The following is a 16021-nucleotide window of genomic DNA, read 5'->3' as shown; positions in this document are numbered from 1 at the left end:
TCCGTGATTCCACGACCTGCGCCACAGAATCGGAGTGGGCTCACTCGCGTGATGGTGACTCAGCTTCGGCCAGCCTGGCCTGGGATCTACGCGGGTGCCCCTTGGTCACAGCTGACCAGGGTCTCCGCGAGGACCGCGAACGGACGGGCATCTGACTGGTCTCCTCTCTGGAGGGGGCGCCCCTCCCTTGTCGTGGCGGCACCATCCACGGACACGACAGAGGTCAGGGTACAGCACACCCACGGTTCTCAGCACCATGATCAAAAATTTCAGGAAGGGATTTCAGGGAGATTATGGAGTAAATGTGACCCCTGACAAGTTAAGGACCTTGTGTGAATCTGGCCCACCTTTGATGTAGGGTGGCCTCCTGAGGGAACCCTAGATGTCCCAATAATTTGCCAAGTCTATGGAGTCATTACTGGAGATCCAGGCCACCCTAATCAGTTCCCATATATTAATTCCTGGTTAGGAGTTGCCCAGACCCTTCCCCCTTGGGTGCCATTCACTTGCAGCAGGCAGGGACAAAGTAGGGTGTTCCTACAAATGCCGGTGATCCAGAGGAAGAACCAATATTGCCCCCACCGTGTGCGCCCCAAAGGCCGTCAGCACCCAGCCCCCCTGATCCCGGACACTCCACCGCCGTCAGCCTCCCCGCCACCTCCGTGTCCAGCAGACCCACTCTCCCCCGATGAGCAGCATGAGATGCTGGCATGAGAGACGACGGAGCCCGAGAGGCATGATGCAGACGAGACCCTCCAGCCCGGCCCGTCCGTGCCTTCCTATCAACCCTTCTAACAGAGATCCTGGCAGCTGCCCTAAAGGAAAAGAATGACCAAAAGGCAGAACAAGCCGGCTGCCAAGAGGGGGGAAGCCTAGGACCCCCCTAGCCAGGGACCAGGGAACTTACTGTAAAGAGAAGGGGCATTGGGAAAAAAAACAAGTGTCCCCCCCAAGGGAAGCTGCCGGGAGGACCCGCTGGGGGAAATGCTCGCTGGCCGGACAGGAACACTCAGACTGACAGGGACCGGGCTCTCTCACGCTCGGCCCCCGTGAGCCCACGGTCAGAATGAAGGTGGGGGGACAAAACTTAACTTTTATGGTCAACACAGGGCCAGAACACTGTGGTCACCCACCCTGTAGCCCCCTTCAGCAGAAGGAGCCGCCGGGTAAAGGCAGTTTAGCAGCACTTCTGCCAAGCCCATCAATGTGAACTTGGGGGCCACAAGGTCCACCATGAATTTCCCTACCTACCCAAATGCCCCATTCCCCTCCTCAGCCAAGTGGCAATAAGCACCCCCAGGGAAGCGGAGCGGAGGCTGTTCTGTGCCCAGGCCCCTCACGTAGCCCGCCTGAAGTCAGAGCTGCTTCCCCTCAGTACTGGCTGAAGACAACCCACCTGGACTGGCCCATAACCGAGCCCCTGTCATTGTAGAATTGACTCTGGGGCCCAGCCACACAGACAGCGGCAGTGCCCGTCTCACAAGAGGCGAGAGCGGCATCCAGGAACACCTGACCAGACTCGGAGAGGCAGGCACTGTAACCGAGTGTCAGTCGCCCTGGAACACCCCACTTCCACCAGTCAGGAGGCCAGGAGGAGGGCACCGGCCTGTTCAAGACCTGCGAGCCATCAATAAGGTGGCTGTTTTTGTGCACCCAGTGGTCCCAAATCTGTACACCCTCCTTAGCCAGATCCCGGGGTCTGCCAAATGGTTCACTTGCCTAGACTTAAAGGATGCCTTTCTCTGCCTCCGGCTGGCCCCCCAGTGCCAGCCTTTGTTTGCCTTCGAATGGACTGAACCGGATATGGGGCATCAGGAGCAGTTAACATAGACGCGGCTTCCACAAGGGTTCAAGAACTCAGCCGCCACTCTCTTTGGAGAGGCATTGGCCGCAGACCTTACCGGCTTTCCAAGGGAAGCCACGCACTGCGCCCTCCTGCAGTACGTAGATGACCTCCTCCTTGCCAGCAACACCGAGGAAAATTGTGCAAGAGGCCCTCCTGCAACTCCTGTCAGACTCAGGATACCGAGTTTCATGGAAAAAGGCACAAATCTGCCAGGAACAAGTCCAGTACTTAAGTTTCCTCTTCACCCAGGGCAAGAGGGGCACTAGGGCCAGAAAGGAAAAAACATCTTTACCTCCTTACCCCAGCCCCAGACAAAGAAGAGCCTACAAGAATTCCTGGGGGCTGCAGGGTTCTGCCGAGTCTGGATTCCTGGATTCTCGGCAATGGCAAAACCCTTCTACAGCCTCCTGGGGGGCCAGACTGACAGTCCCCCATCTGGACAAAAGAGGCAAAAACTGCTTTCCTGAAAATTAAGTCTGCTTTAGAACAGACACCAGCCCTAGGCCTGCCAGATACAAAAAAGCCCTTCAATCTCTTCATACACGAAAAGGAAAAGGTGGCCCTTGGGGTTCTCACACAGACTGTTGGCCCCTGGCAGCGGCCGGTCACATACCTGTCAAAGAAACTGGACCCGGTTGCAGCAGGATGGCCACCCTGCCTCAGGGTGCTGGCAGCCACAGCTCTACTAATTAAGAAGGCAGACAAACTTACCCTGGGACAAGAATTCAATTCTGCATTGCAAGGACACCGAAAGGGAAACGACCCTATAACACAGGGAAATCACCTGGCAGATGAAGCAGCTCAAACAGCAGCCAGTAAACACTGGAAGCCCTCCTCGAGAAGTGATACTACGTCAGCCAGTTGCCAGCATTGCGTTGGGCAACAACTGAGCGGTGCATGACTTGTGCCAGGAATAACACTCAATCTGCACCGCGACCCCTGCCAGCTGTCCAAAGGGCAGAAGTTGCCCCCTTTGAAGACCTAGAAACAGACTTCACAGATGTCCAGCCAAGCAGAGGACTCAGATACCTCCTAATACTGACGTGTATGTACTCTGGGGGGTCGAAGCCTTCCCGACCAGGACAGAATGAAGCCGAGAGGCAGCCAAAGTCCTCCTGAGGGAGACTGCGCCCCAGTCTGGCCTACCATCTACAATTCGCAGTGACAATGGACCTGTATTTGTACCATACAGAGTACAAATTTTAACCAAATTTCTCAACATCACCTGAAAACTCCACACTGCCTACAGGCCCCAGAGTTCAGGGAAAGTAAAGCAAACAAATCGCACCCTCAAGGGAACCCTAGCCAACTTCTGTCAGAGAATTGGCCCCCCACGGCTGGACCTACTACCCTTAGCCCTCCTGCGTGTCCACTGCACACCCGGAGCACAAGGCTTTTCCCCTTTTAAACTAGTGTATGGATGGCGCCCCCCACCCCCCGCCCCGTGTCTAGAAAGCCCTCCAGGAAACTTACACCAAATAAGAAATAAAACAGTAAGGGAACAGCTCCAAGCCTTAGGAGCCACCCTAAATAAGTTACAACAATACACAATCTCCTTGGGGACCCTAGTGCATTCCTTCCAGGTAGGGGACTCAGTCTGGGTCAAATATTTAAACAAGGACTTCCTCAAGCCTCAACAGACTGGGCCCCACATTGTTGTTCTAACCATTCCTACTGCCCTCGAGGTCTCAGGCATCACTCCACTGGTCCATCATTCCAGAGTGAAGAAGGCTCATCACTCTAACGAAAAAATGCATCAGTGAAGAAAGAGCCCAGCAGCCAGAGCTCAGGAATCCCCTCTGCCTCTGCACCCGACGATTACTCTCTGACTAATGAACACCTGCACGCCGTGGACCCTGGCGCTGGCCGGTGTGGGATCTCATCCTGGGGATTGGACTCTCTGCTGCTGCCCCTTCTAATTAGACTGTCCCCCACGGAGTTGCCTTTTCCACTGTTTATTGGGTAATCCTAAATTGTGCTGCTGGGCTTGCTTGCCTTTTTTAACTTCAGTCTCGGGCCTCAGCCTGTCTAACTTCTCCCCAGCACTTCTCTGTAACGTTGCCTCTGTACCTGCTTGGGCTGTGCCTAACTGCCCAAATGGCACTGGGACAGGAACACCCTGTGTTGTACAATTTTACACTGTCATCAAGAAAATTCATAAGCCAAGATGATGCCCTCTAAAATGAATTATTTAAAGGGGCATCAGATGGGGGAATGATGAGGAAATACACAGAAAGTTCTCAAATCCCTCCCCTCCTCCGGGTTTGGTAGGAAGCCAGGAAAGCTAAGAAAGTCAAAGAAACAACATTTCTGTTAAGGCTTCCAGAATATAAAGGAATCGCAAGGTGCTTGGGTGCTTGAGATTGAAACAATGTAGCAATGTATTCCCCTCACACGAGGACTCAGTGGTATGAAACAGTTTGTTAATCATAGTCATGGAAGCCCATTAGTTTATAATACAGTATCTGGGTAACCTTTACAGAACTAGATTAAAATATAACTAGCGTCCTGAGTACACCTATAGTGACCTAATAGCTCCCACTGCAACAGTTTCTGGGTGCTGACTCCCCCCTTAGCTTTGTAGTGAATGTATAAAAGGCGTGGCCCTGCTGCACTCGGGCTCAGACCTTTGGAGAGCACTCTCCTCTGAGCCCGCGGCGCAAAATAAACCTCCGCCTTCCAAGACCTCCTAGTGCTGCTTGGTTCTTCCGTCAATGATCCAGTCCAGGTTTTCTGGTTTTCTGTAACAGTGGGAATATTAACATGAACCCCAGTTAGCAAGTCCTTGTAACTCTCAGTCCTACACACAGGGAAAAGCAGCAGGACCTACCCAGTCATACCTGGAGTCACGGTCAAACATAAGGTGCAACGGCAACTGCCCAAGCCGACCAGCCACTGGCTCAGGCCAGGCCTCTGAGCATTTGGGGGCCTTCTGAAAAGTTCAACGCTCAGGAAAAAAACTACCTTCAGAATACAAGAAGAAGACAGTAATATCAAGATGCATGACGATGGAACTAAATGCATAGCTACCATACTCAACGGTTTTAAATTTAAAATAAACAGTTCGTGCCACAGTAATCAAGACAATTTGGTACTGGCACAAGAACAGAGCCACAGACCAGTGGAACAGAATAGAGACTCCAGACATTAACCCAAACATATATGGTCAATTAATATTCAATAAAGGAGCCATGGACATACAATGGGGAAATGACAGCCTCTTCAACAGCTGGTGTTGGCGAAGCTGGACAGCTACATGTAAGAGAATGAAACTGGATCACTGTCGAACCCCATACACAAAAGTAAATTCGAAATGGATCAAAGACCTGAATGTAAGTCATGAAACCATAAAACTCTTAGAAAAAAACATAGGCAAAAATCTCTTGGACATAAACATGAGTGACCTCTTCTTGAACATATCTCCCCGGGCAAGGGAAACAAAAGCAAAAATGAACAAGTGGGACTAGATCAAGCTGAAAAGCTTCTGTACAGCAAAGGACACCATCAACAGAACAAAAAGGTACCCTACAGTATGGGAGAATATATTCATAAATGACAGATTCAATAAAGGGCTGACATCCAAAATATATAAAGAGCTCACACACCTCAACAAACAAAAAGCAAATAATCCAATTAAAAAATGGGCAGAGGAGCTGAATAGACAGTTCTCTAAAGAAGAAATTCAGATGCTAACAGACACATGAAAAGATGCTCCACATCGCTTGTCATCAGAGAAATGCAAATTAAAACCACAATGAGATGTCACCTCACACCAGTAAGGATCGCCACCATCCAAAAGACAAACAACAACAAATGTTGGCGAGGTTGTGGAGAAAGGGGAACCCTCCTACACTGCTGGTGGGAATGTAAATTAGTTCCACCATTGTGGGAAGCAGTATGGAGGTTCCTCAAAATGCTCAAAATAGAAATACCATTTGACCCAGGAATCCCACTTATAGGAATTTACCCTAAGAATGCAGCACTCCAGTTTGAAAAAGACAGGTGCACCCCTATGTTTATCGCTGCACTATTTACAATAGCCAAGATATGGAAACAACCTAAGTGTCCATCAGTAGATGAATGGATAAAGAAGATATGGTAAATATACACAATGGAATATTATTCAGCCATAAGAAAAAAAACAGATCCTACCATTTGCAACAACATGGATGGAGCTAGAGGGTATTATGCTCAGTGAAATAAGCCAGGCAGAGAAAGACAAGTACCAAATGATTTCACTCATATGTGGAGTATAAGAACAAAGAAAAACTGAAGGAACAAAATAGCAGCAGAATCACAGAACCCAAGAAGGGACTAACAGTTATCAAAGGGAAAGGGACTGGGGAGGATGGGAGGGAAGGGAGGGATAAGGGCAGGGAAAAAGAAAGGGGGCCTTACGATTAACGTGTATAGTGTGGGGGGGCACGGGGAGGGCTGCACAACACGGAGAAGACAAGTAGTGATTTTACAGCATCTTACTATGCTGATGGACAGTGACTGTGAAGGGGTATGTCGGGGGGACTTGGTGAAGAGGGGAGCCTAGTAAACATAATGTTCTTCATGTAATTGTAGATTAATAATACCAAAATAAAAAAATAAAAATAAATAAACAGTTCATTATATTTGTGAACAATTTGTAGGGTAGATTTTTTTCTCACTTTACAAGGTTTTCCCTCTATACACAATGACCCCACAGCAACTTAGACGTCTGTAAGTGAAATGAATTTCTTGTAGCCAAAATATCCAAAACCAAAACAATTAAATTTTCCTTTAAAATAATTTTATAGGAAAAAAAGTTATGAAGGAGGATGTGGGATAAATGCAGGCTCACCCCAGTACCCTCCCCTGGTTTCTCTGGCCTGGGCCTTCCTGGCCTGCCACCCACCTCCTCCAGAAAGCCTCCTGGGCCCTGAAGACCCTGTCTAGCTGCTACACATGGTCCTAGGATAGAAGCCTCCTAGTCTCAGACTGGATGCCCTGAGGCCTGATCCCAGGAAACCTACCCCCCAGCTCTCCATGCCAGGGTCCCTGGTCATCCAGCCGCTTTTACACCTGGAGGGCAGCAGGTTGGGTTCTAACAGTTATGGCCCAAGCTGCCTACATCTGAGGGTGCAGAGGCCTCTCCAATCTCGGCCCATACAGCTCAGCAGAGTCCTGAACAGTGGCACCGACAAGAAAGAGTGACCGTGGTCAAGCCGTGTTACTGCCTCTGATGGAGCTCAGGTCCCAGCAATGGTGTTCAGACCACAAATCCAACCATGTCTCCTGCTTAGAATGCTTCCACGGGCTGGGAGAGGGCCTGATGCTCAGTGCCTGGGGTGACCCAATCTCAGAGGGAGGAAGGGCGCTGAGAGGCACGCTGTCTCCTGCAAAGAGACTCCAGGCTTTTCCCTGAGAATGCACGTGAGGGTGGGCCTGGACAGCACCGCTGTCTGGAGGAGGTGGCTCTGAGTGGGCCTGGAAGGAGACAGCACCTCCAGGATGCTGGGTCATGGGGGTGGCATGGCTTGAGCACATTGGGTCCTGCCCGCCTCCCCACTGCAGAGTCTAGGGAACGGGAAGAGCCGAGAATGGCTGGGAAGCGGCCCCCTCCATGGTGCTGTCAGCCCCCTCCCCAAGCCCTGCTGGTCTGTGTCCGGCTCTGAGCAGGACTCCTCTCCGCGTTCCCCTAGCCATTTGGGGTGTGGTCTGCCTGGCCTGGGGTCCTTGCTGGGCCAGGACATTTTCTGGCCCTCCACCCCACTGAAGGACCCAGAGGACTAGGGCCTGGCCCTGGTGCAGCTGTACTAGGGGCCCTCTTGGAGGCCTGGAGCACCCACCCACAGAGTGGGTGATTGGGAAGGGGAGGGTCCCAAACCAGCAAGGAACAGACATTCAAACATAATCTCTCCCCAAAGATTTAAAATCACAAGTGGGCTTTAGGTTCTGCTGGTGCGGTCATTTGCTCCAAAAAGGTCTGTGTACCTCAGGGCTGGAGCCTGCACCTGAGCTGGGCAACCCCTTCAGGCAGGGTTCAGTTGCCCCCAGACCCCAGCAGCAGGCCAGAGACGGACGGGAGGCAGCGGGTCAGCACAGGCTACAGCGGAGACGCGGAGGTGCTTAGCCCTGCCGCTCCCACTCGGCCTCCAGCGGTGACGTCCTGTCACCCTCAGCAACAATCAGGACGCTAGCAATCACTCTCCTCTCCTGTTCTCCCCGCCCCACCCAGCTAGCTGGTGTGGGTGGCCGCTCACCTGGGTGGCTGGGTGTTGGGCGGACCGGGCCTGAGGGCAGGCAGGCTGTACCTGGGCATGTTTGTTGGGAGAGATGAGCCACAGGTGGTGGCAGGAGCAGGGGCATCTCTAGAGGCCAGGGTGTGTGCGGGGGTCTCTGGCCTGAGCTGGACCGGCAGGGGAGGGGGAAGGACTGGGTGGGGCTCCCCCCTCTCCCTACCCACCGCCCTGGGTCCCTGCCTCCTGAGCCCCCTTGGGTACAGCAGGCTCTGGGCACTCCTGCCCGAGCCCTTGACTTGGTGGCTCTGCCCTTGGGGTGGGGGTAGCCTTGTAGGAGGGAAGAGTGAACACACACCCCTGGTTCACCACGGAAACCCCTCATTCCTGGACAAATGGGACGGCTGGTCACCCTCTCTGGGGACTCCCATGGCCCGAGGCCTTCCTGCAGAGCTGCCTCCTTCTACTGCACAAAGGCGGGCAGGGCGGTTTGGAGGGCCCCCCAGGGCCAAGCAGCATCCAGGGGTCACATCCAGAGGCCAGGTCACACTGCCCTGCCCACACACACACACAGGCAGGGGTCTGAGGCTGAGGACACCCGAGAAGGGCTGGGCTGGTGGGCAGGCAGCGGGGAGACCAGAGCCCTCAAAAGGCATGGGATGGTGGTTTCACAGGTGGCGTGGGGGGCACCCTTCTCCTGGGGGCTGGCAGGAGGTCAAGTCCTGCCCTTCAATTGTCCTAGGAGTCTAGAAGTCCCCGGCTTCCTAGGGGAGGCTGCATGCTAGCAAGACTACCATTGCTTTCAGAGGGAGAAAAAGAAGTCCAAGCTCACATAAGAAACCAGAGCGTCTTCATCCTTAAATAGATTTATGGAAATGGTTTCGAGTTACAGCATTTAGAAAATAAAAATAATCCATATTTCCTCCAATATATACTTTTTACCAGAAAGGCCGTTTTGTGCATGCGCAGTCCACGGCTAAACAGTGCTTGGGTTTCATCCTATGAAAGAAGCCATACGTGTGTGTCATCTCTAAAAATAAAACTGCAATTGTCACTGCGATGTGAGGCCTGAGACTGAAGCCTGAGGTGTGGGTGCTGGGGCCCAGGCTGTGCTGGGGTCTGAGGATGTGGGCTGGGCTCCCGGGGGCAGAGGGAAGGGGCTAGTGGCAGCCAAGGGAGCGACCCGTGGTGGTCCTCAGTCTCTGGGGGAGCCAATGCTTGGGTGGGCGGCCGCCTGACCCCTCACCATCAGGAGGGCAGACGTTGGCAGGGGCATGTCTGCCTGCCCAGAGGACCCCAGGTCTGCTTCTTCTGCATTTTCTCCTTCCAAGAAGAAATGAGACGTGTGTTGCTTGGCCAAGGTCCTGAGGGGAGCGGGCAGAGGGCGGAACCGTGGGCTCAGCCTCGAGAGCATGGCAACCTGGTTGTTCCGGTCTGGAAGCTCTGCAGTGATGCTGAGGTCTGGCCCTTCTCCCTGGGTATCCACCATGTGCCCTGGGTTGGGCCCCAGGTGCCGAGGCTGCCTGGGGCTCAGACAATGACCCCACTTTCCCCAGAGCAGAATGGGCACTGGGCAGGTCTTCAGCTATGGCTGAACCTCAAGGCTCAGCCCGCCAGGGGAGAGCCCACCCCTGCCCAGGCAGCCACCAGTCACCCTGGGGTGCCCCTCTGGCTCAAGCTGCTGCTGGCCCCTGTAGCTGGTCCAGGATCCTTGCAGGCGGGAAGGCCAGGGTGGGCAGGCCGGGGGTGCTGGACATTCTGGGCACCGGGGGCCTGCAGTCCTTGCAGCAGCAGCTGATGAAATGTGGTGAAAACCCACCAGCAGCCCACAGCCCGACAGAGGTGGGAGCGCCCACACTCCACGCCTCCTTCCTGGTGGTCCTTCCTGGCCCTGGCGGGTTTGGGGAGTGCCGGGCGCCGCGTCAGACGCCCGCCTTGTCACTGCAGAAGGGCGTGACGTGGAACACGTAGCAGTGCGTGCACACACGGACTGGCTTCACCTGCCCGTAGCGCGGCAGCGGTGCCGAGTGCCCAGAGCAGCGTGAGCAGAAGATCTAGAAGGCGGGCAGTGGGCAGCGAGGCCGTGAGCCGGGTGGGGTCCCCAATAGCCCCCCTGCCCACCTTGGCCCTTCACTGTTCCTCACATCCCTCCCACCCAGACCAGCGGGGCATGAGCGGTGGGGCTCTCCTCCATGGGGCCGGGGCCTTCAGAACCCCCAGAGCAGGCCCCGGCCCCAGGAGGCCAGGTGGCGGAGGAGCCCAGCCCACACCAAGGCTGCTGCAGGCTCTGGTTCCGACCCCCTGCGCCTCCCCACCCCCAGCTCTGAAGCGCTGGGCCCTGTCCACACCCTGGGCCAAGTCAGGGCAGGGCCTGGGCTCAGGGGTCTCTGCACAGGGAGCCTGGGGGCACCAGTCCTGATTCCAGCCCGCTGTGATGTCCTGGGGACAGCCCCCAGGTCCCTGGGGCTGTGGGACAACCTCCTACCTTCCCACAGCTGCGACAGTGGTGTTTCCTGCGGATGACAGTGAAGGGTGCTCTGCACGCAGTGCAGAAGCCACAGGCCTCGTCTGGGACCCACTCGGGGGGGTCTGTGCCAACGAGATGGGGGCCACGTCAGCCAGGGAGCTGTGCGGTGGTGACGGTGGGGGCGGGCGCGCCGGGCGGGGCTGGAGGCTGGCAGGGGGCCGGCAGCCTGCTCTCCTCTCCAGTCCTGCCCTGGACTGGTTCCTGGCTGTGGGGCCAGGAAACTGACGGGTCACAGGGCCGCCAGCCATCGGCAGTGTCTGCCCAGCAGACCCCCAGCCCCTGACTCAGGACATGACGGGGAGTGTCCACTGGATGACCCTCTCCCAGCCTCTCCCTGCCAGCACCCAGCCTGGCAGTCCCCTGGGCCAAGGTGGAGCTGAGAAGTATGCCCAGCTCAGAGCTGGGTATGCTCCAGAGGGGCCTCAGGTGCCCCCAGCCCTGCCCGTCCCTGGCTCCAGAGCAGTTCTCAGGTCCTGGGGACCTGAGGACCCAGGTGGGCACACCACCTACCCTACCCCTCCCAGGGGCCCTCACGGCTCGCAGGTGCCCGCCCTAGCTCACTGTAGCGCCCTTCCCAAGGCACTGGCAGGAGCCTCTGGCGAGGTGTGCTCTGGAATCGGGGAGGCGTGTTATCAGGCCCCAAGGCCAGCACTGACGCCGGAGGATGAGAGAGCCCCTCAGACAGCTCCCTTGGCCATGGGCTGTGCTCAGGGGGTTCCTGTTCAGCCACACCTGCCCCCAGACCGGGTGTCTAAGCAGGCATTGCCCTGCATGGCCAGGTTCATCAGGGTCCTGGCCTCCTGCCCACAGTGCTTCCAAATGGAACTGGGCAAGGCTGCTGGGCACGGGACACCGGGTTCCCTCCTCCTCCCCCTGGCCTCCCCCTCACCTATAGGCTCCCTCTGCCTGCCTGCAGAGGCCCGGAAACTGTCTCCTAACCAGCTCCCCCCAGTTCTGTTCCGCACCCCATCATCCCTGGCACGGGGAGACCATTTCTCACACGGACGCCCGCTGGCCCCAGGGAAGCCCTAGACGGGGATGTCAGCCCCCGTGGGCCGTGCTGGGCCAGGGCCTCCAGCTCCCACAGACACGGCCAGACCCGCATCAGGGGAGGACTGGGAGAGTGCTGACCAGGGCCCAGCCTGCATGCGGTGTCAGTGGGGCTGGGTTGGCTGCCAGGGGAACACGTGAGCCCCGGCCATGCGCTGGGCCTCTCCAGAGCGCAGTCCTTGCAGGGCCTTCTGAGCAGAGGCTTCCAGTCTCTGACAGGCACGTTAGAACATGACACCCACTTTTCACAGAACCTGGGAAGACTGGAGCACTTGGGCAGCAGGAAGTTTGTGCTGGTCCTGACCCCAGCCTCTGTCACCCTAGGGGACCAGCAAAGTGGCCCCAGCATGCACACTGGTCCCTGGACAGCACCAAGGGAGGGCCTGCCCAGCTGGCCAGGGACCAGGAGTGGTGTGCCCCCTCGCCTATCGCTGGGCCAGTGTCAGCCTCCTCTGCTGGTTCACGTTCGACACCCGCCAGGCCTCTCTGCTGCTACCCCTCTCCAGTCCCTTCTGAACGCCTTGTCCCCCACCCCACCCCACCAGATGTACTGCCCAGGCCCCCAGCCTGCTCTGGACGCTCCCTCCCTGACCACGGAGACCTCCAGGCTAAGGGGGTAGGGGCCTGCGGCCCGTGAAGAAGGCTCTCTGGGGCTCCGACAGGGTGATCTGGACACAGCCAGGAGCAGCCTTTCCTACAGGGCAGTGCTGATGGGGACAGGCATGTGCCTGTACCCTGGGACCAGCCACCCCCGGCTACAGCCCAAGGCCTCGGCAAGGGGGCCTGTGCACCCGCCCTGGGAGCAGGGGAGGGGTGCCGGTGTGGGAGGCTGTCTCCCTGTGGAAGCTGCACGCCAGACAGCCTCTAGGCGAGGCCCCCGCTGAAGAAGCACCATCTTCACTGAGCCTGGGGCCCAGGGCAGAGAGGCAGAAACACCCAGACGGGGCTCCCCGAACTGTGCTCAGCCGGCAGAGCATTAGCTCCTGGCCCAGAGCTCCCCACGCACCTTCCAAGTCCCCATCTCGGGTCTTGGCTGCAAGTTCGGAGGACGACAGGGTCTCCTGGCACAGAGCACAGTCGTCCAAGGCCGCACTCCGCAGCGTCTGGGTGACTAGAAGAGACAGGGCCATGCTGGGTCCGTCCCTGGCAGGCCCACCCCCGCGCGGCCAGCACGGCTCAGCTCCCCCAACCCCACTCGCAGCCCTGCAGCCGCAGGAAGCTGGGTGCTGACCCGGCAGGGGCCCTCCCCCCAGAGTGCCCCCCCTGCACAGTGGGTGTGTGGGCAGGTCCCCCCGGATGGAGATCCCTGAGGCAGGCCCACCTCGGGTGGTCCCTGGGTACAGAGCCGTGGCAAGAGGCCTGGCAGTGTGCATTCTGTGAGGCAGAGCTGGGGTAACACAGGACAGGCTCTGCCCCTCCCGCCACCGCTGGGCGGGTCCCCTCGGAACACGGCAGGTCCCGTGAAAGCTGAGTGGCTGTGTGGGGCCACAGATGCTCAGGGCTAGGATTTCTGTGCAGCCCACTTCCTGGAGGTGGGGACATGTCCTGAGCTGGCACTCACCTTTCTTTAATTTTTCCTTGTCATCTGTCTCTGGCTTGGTGGCCATGACCTCAAAAAGGGTCTTAAGAATACTTCTTAGGTCACTGGCGTAGTTTGTCTGCAGCTGGTCAGCCACACCTGGGGGAGGGGACGAGCAGGCGGTCAGGCGGACAGGCCCTGGGGCTCCGTGCTGCTGGCTGGGTGAGACCCTGCTGGGACTCACAGGCCCAGACCAGCATGTTCTTAGGTCGGCCAAGGCTCAGAGGCAGCCCAGCCCCCGGGAGACAATCCCCTTGGAGGGAGAAAAAGCTCAGAAGTCAAGGCGAGGCAGGGGGACAGCCCCACCACAGGAGCCTGGTCATTCCCACTCACACGTTTTGTCCTGAGGGTCACAACCACCACCACCATGTGGTCCTGGCCCCTCGCTGAGGGACGGTCCCAGAACTCTGAACTGTGCCCCCCATGGTAGCCCCTTTCACTGTCACGGCCAGCGGGGCATCTACAACAGTGTTGCCCCAAGTCGCCTTGGCTGCAGGACCCCGACAGAGCCTCGATGTGACCAGGGCCCCAAGGCTGGGCCTGCCTGGAGGTGGTGCCCAGTGCCTGGCACTCTGCCGGCCCCGCAGCCACTCCATGGCAGGAAAGTGCCCCTCCCCCGCCAGCTGCAGTCTCCCCTTCTCTGACTTAGGTCCGTGTTGCCTTTCTTAATGCCATGCGGGCTCTTTGGAGGACAGGCTGGTCGGTAATCTACAGCCAAGTGGGGAAAAGCTGTGCACATCCCACCAGCATACAGATGCCCAGTGACCTGTCACAGCGATCATACTGAGGCCAATGCTTCTGGAAGATTCCTTGAATGCCACCTGCTGGGCATGATCTTCCTTAGATGTCAGAACAAACCCACGTTGCCCATCCTGGCAGGTGAGGGAACTGAAGCTTCCACTCACCCTTAGGGCTGTGCCTGTGGGGCCCTCAGCAGTACCAACGGCCTCCCCAGGATCATGACCCTGATTCTGCAGCAACCACCAGTCCACAGGCTGCCCCTTGGCTGCCCTGGCTTCTGCCACTCGGCAGCCTGGCATGGAGCGCAGAGGAGACCCCAGGCAGGGCAGAGCCAGGCTGCAGGCTAAGTGCTGTCTGACCCTCCCATGGCTGGCGGGGCGGGTGGGTAGAAGGCCAGGGAGGGGGGCTGCACTGACACTCTTTATCCTTTTGAACCACATGAACGTGTTACTGAAAACACACAAAACTAGAGGAAAATGTTAAAAAGACACCTTCTTGCTCACCCTCCTTTCTGAAATCCCCTGAGGGACAACAGCCATTTCCCCCCGACCCTCCTGCTGTTTAATCGTCCCAAGAGAAGAAAAGAAAATTAGTCAGGATGTACAGCAACACCCGAGCCGCGAACTGAACAGAACCCCCCTGCGTGGACAGCTAGGCACCTGGTGAGGAGTTAGCCCCCTCTCCAGTGGGCACGTGGCCTCATCTAGGGCTTAGGGACAATGAAATGATGCTGTGGGGAAGCCCAGACAAGGCCGGGCACGAGGGGGCCCCTGCAGCTGGCACTGCCATCGGCGGGTACTACCCATACTCTGACACCAGCCGGACACCGTCCCCACCCGGCACTGTCTGCGCCCCCAGAGCTCAGCCCCCACATCCATATGCCCCAGGCCCAGACATGGCACCTGAAATGCAGACAAACAGGCGGTGTATCAGGTCATGGCTGCCGTGGAACCTGGACCGAATCTTCTCTCTTGTGGCCACAGGGGCCACCTGAAGCTGGGTCTTGTCTGAGGAGCAGGAGCCAGCTGTGGAGCCACTGCACAGAGAAGGAAATACCGGTGTATGGGGTGGGCACATGGCGAGGGGCTTCTGGAGCCTGAAATCCAGCAAGTGAAGATGAACGTGTCTGCCGGGAGGCTCCCAGGCCGTGGGGGCTGCACTGCCCAGATGTACACCCTCCCAGTGACCTAACCTCAAAGTGCTACCGATGTCACATACACCCCAGGGCCTCTGACCCGGCCCTGTCCCCAACGGCTCCCCAGCTCCCGGTGCAGACCCCTGGCACAGACCATGGTATAGACTCGAGCTCAGGCTGCTCTTTCTTGCAGTCCTGACCTAACATCATCTACAGACTTCCTCCTATGCAAGATTCAAGCCACTGACTTACACCCTCTGCACTGGGCTGACTGCTGGCCCTCAGAAGACAAGTGCATGGCCTGACCCCTGGAACCTGCAAAGGTGACCTTATTTGGAAATGGGGTCTTTGAAGCTTTGATCAAGGTAAAAATCTCGAGAGGAAAACACCATCTGGGATTATTGGGTGGCCCTAATCCAACACGTGTTCTTAAGAGACAGAAGAGGAGACACAGACCCACAGGGGAGAGGCGGCGGCTAAGCGGCCAGGACGCAGAGGTGGAGGGATGCAGCCACAGGCCAAGGGCTGCCTGGAGCCACCAGGAGCTGGAAGAGCCAGGAAGGACCCTCCCGGAGTCTCTGGAGGGGTGTGCCCTGCCAGAATTCAGATTTCTGGCCTCCAGGCTGTGAGAGAATGTATCTCTATTGTCCTAAACCGCAGTTTGTGCCTTGTCACGAAGACCGGGTCCCTCCCTGTCACCATGCACTTCCCAGTGGCCTAGCTCAGGTTTCATGAAGTTTGTTATTGAGGGCCCTCCTGCAGCCGAGCAGAAGACCTGGCCGAGCCTGGACTAAGTGAGGGTGTCCACCTTGCCCATCTCCAGGGTATACCCTCTGACCCTCCAAAGCTAAAAGTGCTAATCTCCCTTCTCCTCTGCCATTTTGTCTCTAGGAAACAAACATTCTCCATCTTTTCTGTCAATTTTCCCCTTGAC

The 16021-nt window shown here is 57.1% G+C and overlaps 1 protein-coding gene across 4 annotated transcripts in view; it reads right to left on the bottom strand.

Annotated features, from left to right (window-relative positions):
- Nucleotides 1-8905: 8905 nt before the first annotated feature.
- Nucleotides 8906-16021, bottom strand: part of ZFYVE28 (zinc finger FYVE-type containing 28) — a 113075-nt gene continuing 105959 nt past the window's right edge. For all 4 annotated transcript variants that reach the window (XM_036921206.2, XM_036921208.2, XM_036921209.2 and 1 more), the window contains 5 exons: nt 14855-14988; nt 13194-13310; nt 12639-12743; nt 10541-10644; nt 8906-10109 (listed from right to left, as the gene is read on the bottom strand). In XM_036921206.2, the coding sequence (XP_036777101.2) occupies nt 9978-10109; nt 10541-10644; nt 12639-12743; nt 13194-13310; nt 14855-14988 (592 nt within the window). In that variant the 3' untranslated portion in view covers nt 8906-9977. The remainder of the gene's footprint in view (nt 10110-10540; nt 10645-12638; nt 12744-13193; nt 13311-14854; nt 14989-16021) is intronic.

The sequence above is a fragment of the Manis pentadactyla genome, chromosome 5 (genome assembly GCF_030020395.1).
Source record: "Manis pentadactyla isolate mManPen7 chromosome 5, mManPen7.hap1, whole genome shotgun sequence".
Lineage (NCBI taxonomy): Eukaryota > Metazoa > Chordata > Mammalia > Pholidota > Manidae > Manis > Manis pentadactyla.
This window is presented reverse-complemented; position numbering and strand designations above follow the sequence as displayed.